Genomic DNA, 16693 nt, shown 5'->3' with positions numbered 1-16693 from the left:
CGTGCTATCCTTCTCAGCGCAACTACTAACCCGCTCTTCTTGTCAATTTCACTGCCTTTGCCATGAGCGGTGGACTGACGATGCTACGAGTATACGGTCTTGCTGCGTTGCATTGCGTTCAGTTTTATTCTGTGAGTTCGACAGCTACTTGACTAAATGTTGTATTTTCGCCTTACGCGACTTGTTAATTTTTAATTTTTCAATGTTATCATTGTGTGTCTGTGCGTCCCAAGGACAGGTTGTAAGAAAAGGCGTAGCCTTAAATCTTAATCCTTGTTAAATAAAGTTCAATTCAATTCAATTCAATTCAATTCTCTCTCTTTCTCTCTCTCTCTGTCTCACTCTCTCTCTCTCTTTCTCAGTCAGTCTCTCAGTCAGTCTCTCTCTCTCTCTCTCTCTCTCTCTCTCTCTCTCTCTCTGTCATTGTCATTGTCATTGTCTCTGTATATTGATCAAAATGTTCCAGATACGTGTCTTTAAACGGGGTCAAACTGCAATTAGTTATTGACGAGTTACCGGACCTGACAGGCACACGAGCGCCACCTGGTGTTGTGACAACTCCACCCTTCACCTTCACATTCGTCGTCTTTCATCAAGCTGCCGTCTCCATCTGCATGGAGACTGAGCACAAGTAGCGAGCAGAACTGTTCCTGCATATATCCGCAAAGGCATTAAATGTTCGACCTACGTGTTCATTCTTTTTCTGCTCAGTCCCTTGTTAAAACCTGAAATTAACTGGGCGAAGTCGACTTCGCGAAGTCTATTTCACGAAGCTCGCTGCACGAAGCTTTGGCACTGAATTTTCTAAACTGTTAATGTACATATGTTTTTCTGAAACTAAAGGCAATGTACGTTCTCTTGTTTAACGTATGCATATTTTCATTTATGTACATTTTGAGACTTCGAGGACAACTTTTTTTCCAGGACACACACACACACACACACACACACACACACACACACACACACACACACACACGCGCGCGCGCGCGCGCGCGCGCGCAAAGGCAGGGAGCGAGAGAGAGAGAAAGAGAGGAGAGAGAGACTGAGTGAGAGAAAGAGAGAGAGAGAGAGAGAGAGAGAGAGAGAGAGAGAGAGAGAGAGAGAGAGAGAGAGAGAGAGACGGACGTCTTGAAAGAAAAAATCGCACAAAACAGTCTTAAAGCAAATAAGAGTATCTTTATTAGTGATCAAAACATATAACAAATTGATCGTGCATAAAATGTGCATCTTTACTTTTTAAATAGTGTGATCTAATATTCCTCTTTCTTTATTTTTATTTAGTAACAGTGACATTTTGTTGTACACGCCATTCTCAGAACTAGAATTACATCCATTTACCTTCAACTGTGATTGCATGAACATTACTTGAGGGAAAGGGAATTCATGGAAGTTGTATTCTTTAATAAACCAGGCGTGGAGGCGGAGCCTGTATTCGTGTTGCGTGACACAGATTAGGTCGGCTTCAACGCGAAGTGCTGCTGGCGTAGCCGACTTTCAATTGATTTTTAACCGACCAAGCCCATCCCTGTCTTCTTCAGTCGATCAAAACTATTAAGATCTATTAACACAATAAAGTATACACACTATATACATGTTACCGCTACCGTTAATACTATATATAGATTGAAAGAAAAGAAAAAGGTCTAATGTCTATCAGACACTGAAATAAACCAAGGAAAATATTCAAAAATAAAATGTCTGTCGAAGTCCAGACCGCAAAACAGTACAACTTTTCCTTGTTGGAAGTGTACCAAAGTTATTCCCACCTATAAATCTGTCGACGCGTACTGCGCAAATCTTGCCAATAGTTCTTGGTAGATACTCTTTGGGACACATCTAGCTGCCACTGCACACACCCCCCCCTCCCCCCTCCTGGCGTTATTTATTATGGGGTCGTAACCCAACTGTTATTTTAAAACTGTCACATCAGAGCTATCTCTAAGAGCACAATAGCAGCCGATACATTTTCTATAACGAATGAGAATGTAATGGTGTAGATCGTCTACTGCAATCAAAATACAAACACTTTACATACATGTATTCTAATCAGCAAAAATTGACATTGTACAGGTACTTTAAAGCTCCATGCAACAAAGAAGAGGCACAAAACAAGCCAACAGCTTATTTTTCAAATTCAACAATTAAGAAGAAAATTATGTGCATGGTTCTTTAGAAAGTATTATTTTGCAAAACATCTGGACACATATCATACTGTAATGAGCCTGGTTACAAATTAAGCTCTAAAAGAATCCAAGAAATTGTATGACTATGCTCATGACTACATTTGCATCAAAAATATAAAGCGAAATATAATAATAATAATAATAATAATAATAATAAATATGAGGCTTATATCGCGCGTATTCCGTGGGTACAGTTCTAAGCGCAGGGATTCTTTTAATTATTTTTTTTAATGCAATTTATATCGCGCACATATTCAAGGCGCAGGGATTTATTTATGCCGTGTGAGATGGAATTTTTTTACACAATTTATACATCACGCATTCACATCGGCCAGCAGATCGCAGCCATTTCGGCGCATATCCTACTTTTCACGGTCTATTATTCCAAGTCACACGGGTATTTTGGTGGACATTTTTATCTATGCCGATACAATTTTGCCAGGAAAGACCCTTTTGTCAATCGTGGGATCTTTAACGTGCACATCCCAATGTAGTGTACACGAAGGGACCTCGGTTTTTCGTCTCATCCGAAAGACTAGCACTTGAACCCACCACCTAGGTTAGGAAAGGGGGGAGAAAATTGCTAACGCCCTGACCCAGGGTCGAACTCGCAACCTCTCGCTTCCGAGCACAAGTGCGTTACCACTCGGCCACCCATGTATGGGAAGGCTGATGGGTATAAAATAAAGCATAAGTGTATCGACCCGCGATGAGAGTTTAGGCTCTCTGTGAGTGCATCTGCGGCTGATTAAATAATTACATGTTTTCCGTGGAAATAATGAATTTGTTAGTTCATAAATACTGAAACGCAGACGATTTCTCTAATCGCTGCATGCTGTAACTTCTAAAGAAACTAACGCATGATGTCCAGCATGTTCCGCATTCTGTTTGATTACTAATTAATCGATCATCTTTTAATGGAGTCTAGTGACTATAACTTATTTGTTCATGATTGTTTTCTTGGATTTTGATGGACTCAAAAATCCAACGTCTTTTGTGAGTGACGCCAATGCTGTGCTCACAGTTATAAACGTCACTTCGCTTATGAAGTCTTGTGTAAGCAAAATACCTTGACTTCCATAAAACCATACGCTCCGTAGGACCCACAATAGACGCAATGCACTGATTGCACTGTAGCTTAGTGTCTTACTTGTCCGATACTAAAATATGAAGAGGTTACATGCCGAGTCTCAGTGATTATTAAAAATAATGGTCGAAGTTTGCGGATCATGAAAAATGCGAGCTTTAGCGAGCTTTTTCATGACCGCGAACTGAGACCATTATTTTTTATAATCACTGAGACGAGGTGTGTAACCTCTTTATTCCTCCTTTCTTCAGTTATTCAAAGAAAAGAGGAGTTTTTTTGCGAAAGTTTGATCGAATCCTATTCACTCAACCAGTCAACCTGCGCAGGCGATCGATTAATACGCGGTTGTATAGTTCCGTGCAAATCATTCCATTCTGTTAATACTTCTTGTCAGTTTTCCTATTTTGGACTAAAATCAAGTACACAGATATGCTGTTATTCTGCTGTGGCGGCAAAGGCAGATATTGTGTGTTCTGTATATGTTTTGGTATCGCTTAGGATAATGTTCTTTCGTCAAATGGGACTAGCAGACGAACTTTTGCACCCGTGTTCCAACGTTAAAAACTGTATGAAGTTCAGTTTTCTGGGGAAAATAGTGTATGAAACCGATTTATGGTGTTTAAATTGATGAGATGTGTGCATTTGATTGCGTGTGATCTGTTTATTAAATGAAATATTGTTGAAAACTGACCGTCGGATTGCAGTCTGTTGTCGAAGAAATTGAGTGAAAAGAAATTTGAAAGGGGAACTACTCTTGTCGCTAGACAAAGTATGAGAGTTACTTGCCTTGGGAATTTGCTTGTGATGAACGTTTGTGCACTGCAGACCTAGATTCAGAAAACAACCAAACTCATGGATTTTATATGGAGATTCATGTGTTCAAGCCTGTAGTTGTTAATTTAAATGCGGTATGTTTGCATTGTTTGCTCCAGAGATGTATACCTCGTACATTAGAGCGTTCGGAACTTTTCAGTCGCAAAAGTAGTACCGACGCAGAACAGCTTCTCAACCCATTGCGCTATCGAGGATTCAGGCTGTTGCTGGGTCGTTATTTGTTTGGTTCGGCTGGGTGTTTATCGAAAAATAACTAGCTCTACAAGTTTACAGAGGTAAAGAAGCAGAGGGGGGAATAAATATTCATAACTTAACAATTGATGCAGTCTGTAAACAATTTAAAGCCTTTATGTCTGTTTGAAGATATACACACACAAAATCCAACAACAAAAGAAGATTAGCAGTGAAACAAGACTGGAAAGAACATCTAGCCGATACATATGCAAATATGCAAGTTTCTATGTTCTGCGTTCAAACCCCGCCTGCTCCACCACTTGTTTTGTCCCTTAATCGTACATGTATTAGTTGTAGGTCCTCGGTTCTCCCACTTGCTGTCACGAAGAGCGTAACGGAAGTGCCGGCAGAGGGAGCTACATGTGTCCCCCTGTCTGTCCCATAGCCAGGTTTTGGTACACTCGTTCTGTCACACCCGACTGATCGCCTGAAAGTCAAATGGCATAGACAGAAACATTCATCATTCAGCCATAGCTTGCTGCGAGAATGTCGCAAAGACGCTTTCCACGTAGCACCGATGTCTTCTGCTTTGCAGTTGACTCTCTTAGTTGCATCGATTTCGATTTCTTCTTATAAAACATACATTGTTCATACTAGTGTAGAAGAAAAGGGTATCTGGTTCAGAAATGATTAGCGAAGCAATATTGTGTGCATTTTTGGGACACAAAATATACCCTTAATAATTGTCACGCGCGCGCACACCCACACACAAACACACACACACACACACGCGTGCGCACACACATTCACACACGCACGCACGCACGCACTGGCACGCACGCAAACACACACACACACACACACACACACACACACACACACACACACACTCGCACGGGGGCAGAGAAAGGGAGACTAAAGGGGAGAGACTAAAGGAGAGAGAGAGTGCGACAGAAATAAAGAGAGGATAAAGGAGAGAGAGAGAGAGAGAGACAGAGAGAGAGAGAGAGACAGAGAGACAGAGAGACAGAGAGAGACAGAGAGAGGAGATTGAATTAAATTGAATTAAATTGAACTTTATTTTACAAGGAGATCAATTCAATCAACCCAAGAGAGAAAGGTAGACAGACAGAGAGAGACAGAGACAGAGGTTTTGAACCAATGCAACTTATAATTAAGGTACTATGCTATGCAACTGAGAAAAGTTGTTTCTTAAATTAATGATTGGCTGTGAACTCAGTTAATGTGTATACACACCTTCGTTGCTGGCAGCTCTTGTCTGTTGATACACGTTGAAATCGGAGTAGCCACCGTTAACTTCGTCTGTGTCTCTCTTGGGGCGATCATACAGAGACTCCCCGCCTGCAACACACACACACACACGCGAACATCTGAATGTGGATTGGTGGCTGAAACATTGTTTTGTCACATGTCACTGAGTTTGTTGACACTTCAGACACGAGATCATTTCAAGTTCTCAGTAAGCTGTCGTTGTTGCGACAACCGGATAGAGCATCTCAACAATTTTGTTTATGATCTGACTAATCCAAAAGGAATGGACGGCCATTCTTTTATTTCTGATCTCTTCACACACCCGGATGATGATCTTTTGCCCTTTATTTTATTGAATCTTTCAACAACTGTTGTACGAGACATGCACAAAGTTATGATCACATAGCAAGTTAATCAAATAATAAGAAATTGCTTCTTTTTATATTTAGTCAAGTTTTGACTAAATATTTTAACATCGAGGGGGAATCGAAACGAGGGTCGTGGTGTATGTGCGTGTGTGTGTGCGTGTGTGTGTCTGTGTGTGTGTGTGTGTAGAGCGATTCAGACTAAACTACTGGACCGATCTTTATGAAATTTGACATGAGAGCTCCTGGGTATGAAATCCCCGAACGTTTTTTTCATTTTTTGGATAAATGTCTTTGATGACGTCATATCCGGCTTTTCGTGAAAGTTGAGGCGGCACTGTCACGCCCTCATTTTTCAACCAAATTGGTTGAAAATTTGGTCAAGTACTCTTCGACGAAGCCCGGGGTTCGGTATTGCATTTCAGCTTGGTGGCCTAAAAATTAATTAATGACTTTGGTCATTAAAAATCGGAAAATTGTAAAAAAAAATAAAAATTTATAAAACGATCCAAATTTACGTTTATCTTATTCTCCATCACTTGCTGATTCCAAAAACATATAAATATGTTATATTCGGATTAAAAACAAGCTCTGAAAATTAAATATATAAAAATTATTATCAAAATTTTTTTTTCGAAATCAATTTAAAAACACTTTCATCTTATTCCTTGTCGGTTCCTGATTCCAAAAATATATAGATATGATATTATGTTTGGATTAAAAACACGCTCAGAAAGTTAAAACGAAGAGAGGTACAGAAAAGCGTGCTATCCTTCTCAGCGCAAGGAATACCCCGCTCTTCTTGTCAATTCCACGTGCACTGCCTTTGCCACGGGCGGTGGAGTGACGATGCTACGAGTATACGGTCTTGCTGCGTTGCGTTGCGTTCAGTTTCATTCTGTGAGTTCGACAGCTACTTGACTAAATATTGTATTTTCGCCTTACGCGACTTGTTTGTTCTTCATTTAGATGAGGCCTGCTTACAAACATTTGAAGAAAATGCTAATAGCTGTGTTTCCCAAAACAGAAGCAGTTTAATAATAATAATAATGATAATAATAATAATAATAATAATAATAATAACAATGCATAATATTTATTAAGCGCATGTATCCAGGGTTTAACCCTGCTCAAAGCGCTGTACAATCATCGGAAAAATACAACAACATAACATTATTTCAAGTGTCATCACTCACATATGAATGAATAACACAATGCACTATAAAACATTATCACACGCGCGGACACACATACACGTATTCAAACAGGTGTATATCTTCAAAGAGCGTGAGATATATACTTACAACAGCCAATCCCATACTTTCTCCGGCGTCTGATGACGACAGCCACAACGACAGCGACAACAACGACCACCGCAAACAACATCCATCCAGCAACAGCTAGCCCCATCATTCCTTCATCACCTTCCATAAAAATAACGATTGATATGGTATAAATGTTCGCAACGTACATAAAGCTATACTAGGGAGTAAAAAGCAACAATGAGTGCGGTTTCGCCGAGTTATAATATCGAAATTTGACTCATGTTAACTATATCAGATCGTAGGGCTAAAGTTACTCTATAGAGCAACATGCATAGAGGGAGACTGCTGTGAGAGTCTTTGTGGCGTCGGAACGGCGGTATCCTAGCACCGTTTCAAGTTGCAGAGTGGAACGTAATAACCCTTTACAAGATCAGGCAGTGGGGAGCATGTCATGGCAGGGAAGTTATTATGTTTTTCTTTAACAAATGCGCTTTCACGAGTCATATAGTTCACGAAGATACGCACTATAGCATGAAAGTCTGAAGAATCTCGATCATCACCTTGGTCTGGTACTCCTGCGGTATGATTTTGTTGCTGGCCAACATCATGTGAAAGTTAAACTAATTTCGTTTCCAGAAATTAGGGTATTCATTAACCTTGCAAAATCTGAATGACCAAGTCGTGTGTGACAACGCTGCATAAGGCGTCATAGCCTACAATGCATCATAGCCCCCATATTGTTCAGCATCATGGTCCACGATGCAGCAAATCTGAACCTCAAGGAGGCCTCCTTGTCTCTGTTTGCCGATGACATGGCCCTCTGGGAAGCAGTCAACAGCAAGGCAGAAAGAACAATCAAAACAAAAATGGGGCGGTACCAAGAAAAAGTCGACCAAATCGCTGACTACATGCAGACGAATGGCTTTGAGCTATCTACCGAAAAAAACCGTGTTCATGGCGTTCACAGGAGCGCAGCTTGTCAAAAGGACATGTTCCATCACCATAAATGGGGTGCAGCTGGTGCCAGCAGATAAAACCAAGTTCTTGGGAGTGACATTCACAAGCTCTCTCAGTTGGGGCCCACACATAGACTCACTTGTGAGAAAAGCTCAACGCTCTCTAAACCTGATAAAGGTTCTGAGCAGAGAGTCGTGGGCAGCCGGAAAACCATTGATCCATCTTGTCCGTGCCCTTGTTCGGTCGCGCCTCAGCTATGGCCAAGAGGCTTTCTTTGCAGCTCCTGACAGTCGGTGGGTAAAGCTTGAAAGAGTAGAAAGAGCCGCTCTCAAAGTGGCGCTGGGGGTCCCCAGATCGGCAGTCTCCACTCTACTGTACCAGGAAGTGGGATGGCTGCCACTGAAAGAGGAATGCCACCTCAGATGTGCACAGCTGGCTGTCAGAATACACTGTGTCCCAAACACGGCAGTGGAAGTATTTACCCCAGACATGGGAGATACCGACCACATGCAATACAAAGCTCTTGAATCCAAGACTCATACATACCAAACAGTGCTCCCAATATACAACCATGTGAAGGGCATATCATATGGGAACAGAGTGGCCTGTCCAAGGAAAAGCTGGTCACAGGTGGTACTCTTCCTTACCCTCCATGGCTGCTTGAAACCCCAAATCTGATCATAGACTATGGAGACGGCCTCAAAAAGGCAGAAGACCCATTGCTGCTGGCCACAGTTGCAAAAGAAAAGATCGATCAACGATTTAAAAGCCACCTACAGGTCTTCACAGATGGTTCGATCCTGCAGTCAGGGGAGGCTGGGTGTGCCTTGTCGATTCCTGGACTTGATATAACACGAAAATACAAGCTAAACAAGGGGATCAGCATCTTCTCTGCAGAGTTATTTGACAACACTGGTGGAGTGACCTAGCGGTTAAGACATCGGCCCCGACATTTCGAGGACCCGAGGCCGTGAGTTCGAATCCCTGCCAAGTCGTTTATTTTTTTCTGCTCGATCCTTCTTGACAAGTATGCCCAGCTCTGAGAGAGCAAACCGGATGTTACCACTGCAAAATTCAAGCGTTGACTGAAGCTCTCAAGGTCATACACGCCGTATAGATGGGGTTTCGGGTAGCGTTTGCTGTGCAGAATTCTGTACATGATTTTCACCTTATCTTTTCAAACTCGTAGCCCCGGATAGTCATAAATAGACCACAGCTTTAAGGCACTCCCATTCTTGTTTAACATACACGTTCTATACGTTTAGGCATATAAAACTGCCTGGAACAAAATATGAATCATGATCATCATTATCATCCTCCTTTTTGTCTTCATCATCATCATCATCATCATCATCATCATCATCATCATCATCATCATCATCATTATCATATGTTTGAACCTTGAGAAAGTGGTCAAATGCAATGGCAGGGTAAGAAATCATACTTAGGGCTGCAGCGGGCTTTGCTGTAACGCCGACATTCAGAACGAAGGGCAGAGAGACAGTGAGAGGCTTGACCCAGTCCAGCTGACATCGTGCTGTCATTCCGTTGTGTCCCTTGACCAGTTTTTCTGAGGGGAACTTGAGCTCGTTGACACCGTTGTCTCCGGTTGCAATGACAATGTCTCCTAGCAACCAGACAAGCCGTCCTTCTGGGGATCCCAGATAATCGGTGGAGCAGACGCAGGGCACCACGGTGGTATCGCGCATGTCGGTGTGCTCTGTACAGTTGTGGCGGGGCTCTGAGGGCGATGCTGCAACACAACGCTTTAGATAATCTATACGTTTTATTTTAAAACCCTTTTCAATTGTTGTCTCTCGAAGAATTTTTGGTAGGGAGTTCCAAACCTTGCTGCCAGAAAATTAAGGCTTAGTTTGAAGATATCTGTTATTAGAAGAGGGATGAAGATTGTATTTTTGTCGTGGATTATTAGAAGCCCAGTTTGATCACAAACACCGCAAGGCACCGCAGCACAAACATGTATTTTCAATAAAGAGCGAGCATTTTTTCAAATAATGTATTTCGCGTAGACGTATATGTATCAATCAAAAGCCTCGTTATGGCGCTAGTTCTAACTTTTAAAATCTAGAAAATAAATTGACAGCTTGTGAGACAAACATTGTAAAAACACGAAGGAATTCTCTTATCATCAAAACAAAGTCAGTACAATTCGAATTTTGAAAATTGGAAAGTAGTATAGGGAGCGCGGATGAAAGTCAAGCAAGGTGGGTGTATGAGTTGACCGGTGCGTGTAAGATGCAGCTCCTTCATTTGATGACGGGGAAGTAGGCTACCGAAAACCATGCAACTTTCCCCTTTTTGTGGTGCTAGTCGACTGGGATTTCAAATATTTGATACTGTTTGTTGCTGTTCCTAGTATTGCGCGCATAAAAAAAACGTACTACCGGGACAGGGCGATTGTCACACTACATGGAGCTACATTTTACCATTGCCCAAGCAGAGGGTGTTTCTGCAAATCACGTACAACAGTATCTTTGAAGTTAACCGCCAATATTAGTCATTTGTTGTATTACAAGTTTCTGAGTTACACCATAACATGCTGTTGCAGATCTAGAGTCACTTTGAAACCACAAACGACTAAATAGGTCATTTATGAATAAAATCGGTAACACGGGGCCCCGATGGCTCGGGGGTTGAATAAACCACGAAAACTGGTGTTTGGTTTAACATTAATCTTTCTAAATAGCCCTCCAAGTGATCTGTAAGTGTCATATGTAATGACATTGAATGTTTTTGCGAATGTTTTCTATCAGATTAGTTTTGCGGTTTTAGTAAAAAATATGTCATCGTTCTGTAAATCTCATGTGAGGCGGAGAGAACCTTTAATGACAAATTAAGAGACACGAATGGGAGGTGCTCCTCTGTTCGTGATTTTGTGTATTGTAACTGGTTTATTGAAAAGCGATCTCTTTTTCAGTGGAAGAGTATGTAACTGTTTAAAATCTTCTACTTAAAGTTGTGTATGTTTAAGCAGAATTATTTAATCTTTTATCACAAAGAGAGAATTGAATTGAATTAAACTTTATTTTTCTAGGGTAACAGAATAAGCAATGTAAACATGCTTTTTTTCATCCGGCCCTTGCCCATTGAGGGTAACTCGATTAATAACAAGAAGAAATAGAAGTGACTATAATTATGATTTTACGTTATCAACATGTTGAGAGAGAGAGAGAGAGAGAGAGAGAGAGAGAGAGAGAGAGAGAGAGAGAGAGAGAGAGAGAGAGAGAGAGAGAGAGAGAGAGAGAGAGAGACGCTTTGAAAGTTCAATGTCTTTAGCTAATAAAAGCCTTTTCGACAATGGGTAATGCACACATTTGCAAATGAACATATTTACATGAAGTATTGAAAATGAGCGTATTTACACGAACTATTTACAGACTTTCTCAAGCATGGTATCCATGCCAGGTATGTATTACTGCACAGTTCCTTTCGAAGGCAATTCATTTGTTCTTTTTGTCCTTTTTTTTAAATTTGTATAATGCATCTCTGATTTACCCGCTGCATATGTCTCGCAGAGTTAGCCAATGTATATCATTAGAGAGAGAGAGAGAGAGAGAGAGAGAGAGACAGAGACAGAGACAGAGACAGAGACAAACTTACTGATATTTAAGTTCTGATTAATATGAGTCCACTGCGTATGCGGGTATGGGCTTATTGGGCGTTCATAATACTTCGACTTCCGGTCCGGCGGATAAGTGTACAATTTAAATCCCAGGTATGTTCCCGGAACGGGACTAATGGGCCAGGAGTGGTTCAGTCGTCCCCGATAGTACAGTTTGCTGTCTGCAGGATCGGTGTAGAGGGACAGTGATCCACGAAATGAACGTCGACCTGGGAAAGTGTAGGTATCAGCAGAAACAAACTCGCCTCTCTTCCTCACCTGAAAACAATTGAACACATACAGTGATGTACCGTAAACTACCGTAAACGCCCACCCTCTTTATGCACGGATTTTGCTGCGAAGTAGGGGGTTGAGCGTTTATTTGGTACTATGCCCTATGCAGGGTATGTTTCTTGATAGAAATGGGGATATTTTGTCTCTTGGTACAAACATTTTAATAAGATATGTTTCTGTGCACGCAAAAAACATTCTTGCTATTTGCGTAATGCAAAATGAAACAGAATGCAAACACGAAAAAAATAAGTTTTTACTCAAATGCAAACTATAAAGAATTACTAAAAATCTGCTTTGTAGAATCCGTTAATCGATGTGAGAGTGAATGTTAGTTATTAATTAGTTAGTTATTGCTTTTTGGGTCCAGCGGATCATATAGGCCAAATCAGGACCCTCTCTGAATTAAACATGCACACAATTTCTATTGGTTTCCTGTATCTGAATTTTCCCACACACATTTTTGCCACAATAATAAGTAAATTAATATAATTTACTCAATTGTTTGACATACCAGGTGTTTTCATGTATCCTAACAGTGCTGTTTGAACATCAATTTTTATATTCACATTATACTGCTGAAATACCTTATTGGTAATTCTTTCCCAAATTGGATGTATAGCAGAACATTCATAAAAGAAATGTTCCACAATATCAATCTTATCTGGACAGAATGAGCATTTGTTATTCATTCTAATTCCCATTTTACACAACAAAATATTAGTCGGATATAATTATGTTATGCAGTAATCTTCCAGTGCAATTCTCTCAGTCTTGATTCTATAGATACATTCCTTACGATGAGCCAATGCCATTTAGTTATTTCTATATTAAACTTATGCATCCAGAAATTCAGACAAGGGTTGTGTTCGGTTTTACTTATTAAATGTAATCTATAAGAACGTGCTGTAAATAACTCTTTATGGTCGAAAAGCAGAACATTGTTTTCATTGGATTGCATGAGCATATACGCAGGATATCTTTTCATAAACGAGGTAACAGCAGTCTTTACGTATACCACATTATACTCATCAATGAAGGATAAATACCCACTTTTACTTTAATCTGTTCTAGGGATAACAGCCTGTTATTAACACATATATCAGCAACTAATGCGATCCCACATTTAGTCCATTTCTTAAATAATAACACATTATTTCGGTACATAATGTTTTTATTATTCCAGACTGTTACTAACAGTGGGTTCTCTATTTCTGTGTGGGTGTTATTCTCTGTCCAAACTTGTAGGGCCTCCTCCCCAAAAGGGGCTAAATTAACATGTTCTTTTTTAAATTGCTTCCATATTACTTTGGCTTGAAAACAAGTCAGGTCTCTACCCAGTTGAGAAAACTGCGCTATTGGGATGAATGACCATTTTTCCGTAACAGTTGCCGTATGCAGCTTTCTTATCCATTCCAGCAGAAACGATTGCTGCATAATTTTAATGTCGGGCACACACAACCCTCCTTTTTCAAAATCAGATTTTAACACACACCTTTTGACTTTTTCAGATGCTATTTTGTTGGTAGTTTTTCTTTTCCACAAAAAGTGGTACAACATTAAACACCTTCTATGGTAAATTAATTACTCTCATTACGTAAACTAATTGTGGAACGAGAAAACTATTTATAATACAAATTTTGCCTAAATATCCAAGATTCCTTCTATGCCACGTGCTTATGACGCGGCTCATGTTTTCAATACGGCTTTCCCAGTTTTCTGAGAGGTTTGATGCGGGTACACTATTACAGAAAAATATACCCAATAGCTTTATTTTATTTTTCCAATTCAAGTCAAAGCATAACTCACCCCTCGCTATGCTCGATCCCAACCACATTGCTTCTGTCTTTCTTGTATTTATCTCAAGACCGGATCGGAGATACTTGCAAACTGTTCTAAAATGTCTAAAGCAAATGTAATATCGTCTCTGTCTCCTAAAAACAGTGTCACGTCATCCGCATATAGCGCTATTTTCAACAATGCATATATATCTTCACTTTTGTTGATTGGTATACCATGAACTCCGTTTTTCCCTCTCATTTTAATGGCTAATAATTCAATACCGAGTATGAAGGCCAAAGGAGAAAAACAGCATCCCTGTCTAATCCCGCCTTCTATCCTAATCTCTTCGCTAAGCCACCCACCGTATCCAATGCAGCTCCAGTTTTCTTTCATAAGTATCTGTACCCATCTGACAAATTCGTTGCCAAACCCAAACTTAGAAAACACATACGTTATGTACTCTTGCGATATCGAATCAAAAGCTTTCTTAAAATCAACAGCAAGCATGGCTCCAGGTATATTATTTTGTTGAGCACTGTATACCACATCATCAACCATTCTCAGTAGGGACACTATGTCCCGCCCCTTTAAAAAAGCAACCTGGTCAGGCTGTATAATGCTGTCAACAACACTTTGCATTGTTAACGCTAAACATTTAGCCAACACTTTATAGTCAGCATTTGTTAACGTGATTGGCCTCCAGTTATTCAAATTTTCTCTTGGAAGTTCTTTTCCTTTGTGTATTAAGGTTATTACTCCTGCGGATTGAGAATATGATAGGTTCCCATTCTGAAATGCATAATTATACGAAATCACAATAACATATTTCAATTTAACACAAAAACATTTATAAAATTCCACTGTTAATCCGTCTAATCCTGGTGCTGAGCCGTTATTTAATGTCATCAGGGCTCCAGCCGCTTCTTCTACTGTAAATAGTCCTTCACAACTATCTTTCTCTACATCATTTAATTGAGGTACTTCATCTCCCTCAATAAACGTATCAACTCTTCCAAAAAGACCTTCTTTCGCAACTTTTTTCTTATTACATTTCAAAAAATGCTCTCTCTGAGCGTCCAAAATGCGTTTTTGGTCCGTTAGTACATTTCCGTCTTCTGTGGTCAAAACACTCATAACCTTCGAATTCCCTCTACTCTTTTCTAAATTAAGAAAAAAACTTCGCATTTGTTTCCCCTTCTGCAATCCATTTTGTTCGTGATCTAATCATGGCACTTTTTCTTCTAATCTGTTTGTGTATTTCTAACTGTAAACGAACCTTGTGTCGTCTTTCAATCCTGCCATAATTCATTATGTTGAGAGAGAGAGAGAGAGAGAGAGAGAGAGAGAGAGAGAGAGAGAGAGAGAGAGAGAGAGAGAGAGAAAGAGAGACAGAGAGAGACAGAGAGAGACAAAGACAGAGACTTAGGTTCATGACTTAGGTTCTTCTTCTTCTTCTTCTGCGTTCGTGGGCTGAAACTCCCACGTACACTCGTGTTTTTTGCACGAGTGGAAGTTTACGTGTATGACCGTTTTTTACCCCGCCATTTAGGCAGCCATACGCCGTTTTCGGAGGAAGCATGCTGAGTATTTTCGTGTTTCTATAACCCACCGAACTCTGACATGGATTACAGGATCTTTTTCGTGCGCACTTGGTCTTGTGCTTGCGTGTACACACGGGGGTGTTCGGACACCGAGGAGAGTCTGCACACAAAGTTGACTCTGAGAAATAAATCTCTCGCCGAACGTGGGGACGAACTCACGCTGACAGCGGCCAACTGGATACAAATCCAGCGCGCTACCGACTGAGCTACATCCCCGCCCCTTAGGTTCAAATCACAATCGTTTAATTCTGTATATAAACTTAGTTTATCATTTGTTCTTTTCATTGCTTTACTGTTACTATATTCTATACTCTCATCTCGTATTTGTCTCTTCAACAATTTCCATTCTAACTGGACATCCGTTTGTTCTTGCTCACGCATAAACTCATCCATAGCCGCATTCATAAATTGTACATATTGCAGATCATGTAATAACTCATTATTAAACTTCCAAAATCCAGGACCTCTGGCAACCTCTGAGCACGGTATTACTGTATAGACGCATCTGTGATCGGAATATGGAACTGAAAACATATTACATTCTTGACAATTGTTTACCATTCCATCACTTATAAAAATATAATCAATTCTTCTCGCCACCCAGTCAGAGTTCCTTGACCAGGAAAACTCTTTTCCTTCAGGACAGGAATGTATAAACGTATTAAACGCTGTAACTTCTTTCTGTGCATGTGCTGCACCACTTACAATATCCAAATCATTATTTACTACACTGTTAAAATCTCCACAAACCATAACTTTCTCAACGAGCGACCCAGCCACTTCTCTTTTTAACTCGTTAAAAAAATCTATTTTCTCAACTACTGGGTTTGGTGCATATACATTATAGATCGAGATATCGCCACTGTCCATTTTAACCGTCACAGCAAGCACTCTCTTTTTTTAATAAGGCCAAAAAAAAAATTGTCTGTTTAGGGTAACATGACCAAAAAAAGTAGGGTCGGTAGGTAGGTAAAGTTTTTTGTTTTTTTGTTTTGTTGTTGTTTGTAAATGCTATGTTGGCTGAACATTCACTTCTTATATTTGATGAATACATGTTTCAAAACTAACGTATAAATAAAACAGAGAGAAAGGGAGAGAAAGAAACGCCAAATGTCTCTTTTTAGCATTTTTACCTCTTTTTTTTTTTTTTTTTTTGAAATCAAAAAAAAGTTTTTGGGTCGGCGCCAAATCGATACCCTAAACAGACAAATTTTTTTTTTTGGCCTAAGAGGAACAACTGAATACGGTAGTCCCTTT

The 16693-nt window shown here is 40.1% G+C and overlaps 1 protein-coding gene across 1 annotated transcript; it reads right to left on the bottom strand.

Moving 5' to 3' along the window:
• Positions 1-1159: 1159 nt before the first annotated feature.
• Positions 1160-7349, bottom strand: LOC138978168 (uncharacterized). The gene is made up of 3 exons (XM_070350829.1): positions 7223-7349; positions 5539-5643; positions 1160-4768 (listed from the first exon to the last, which is right to left on the bottom strand). Exons 1-3 carry the CDS (start codon positions 7347-7349, stop codon positions 4698-4700), a joined length of 303 nt encoding a protein of 100 aa, XP_070206930.1. The 3' UTR covers positions 1160-4697.
• Positions 7350-16693: the final 9344 nt, after the last annotated feature.

The sequence above is a fragment of the Littorina saxatilis genome, linkage group LG10 (genome assembly GCF_037325665.1).
Source record: "Littorina saxatilis isolate snail1 linkage group LG10, US_GU_Lsax_2.0, whole genome shotgun sequence".
Classification (NCBI taxonomy): domain Eukaryota; kingdom Metazoa; phylum Mollusca; class Gastropoda; order Littorinimorpha; family Littorinidae; genus Littorina; species Littorina saxatilis.
The sequence above is the reverse complement of the archived record's forward strand: the minus strand, read 5'-3'. Positions and strand labels throughout refer to the sequence as shown.

Coding starts and splice junctions, on each gene's coding strand:
- LOC138978168 (XM_070350829.1), bottom strand. CDS start 7,349: ATGGAAGGTGATGAAGGAATGATGGGGCTAGCTGTTGCTGGATGGATG. Junction 5,644..7,222: donor AAAGTATGGGATTGGCTGTT/GTAAGTATATAT, acceptor TGTGTGTTGCAG/GCGGGGAGTCTCTGTATGAT. Junction 4,769..5,538: donor AAGAGCTGCCAGCAACGAAG/GTGTGTATACAC, acceptor TTTGACTTTCAG/GCGATCAGTCGGGTGTGACA.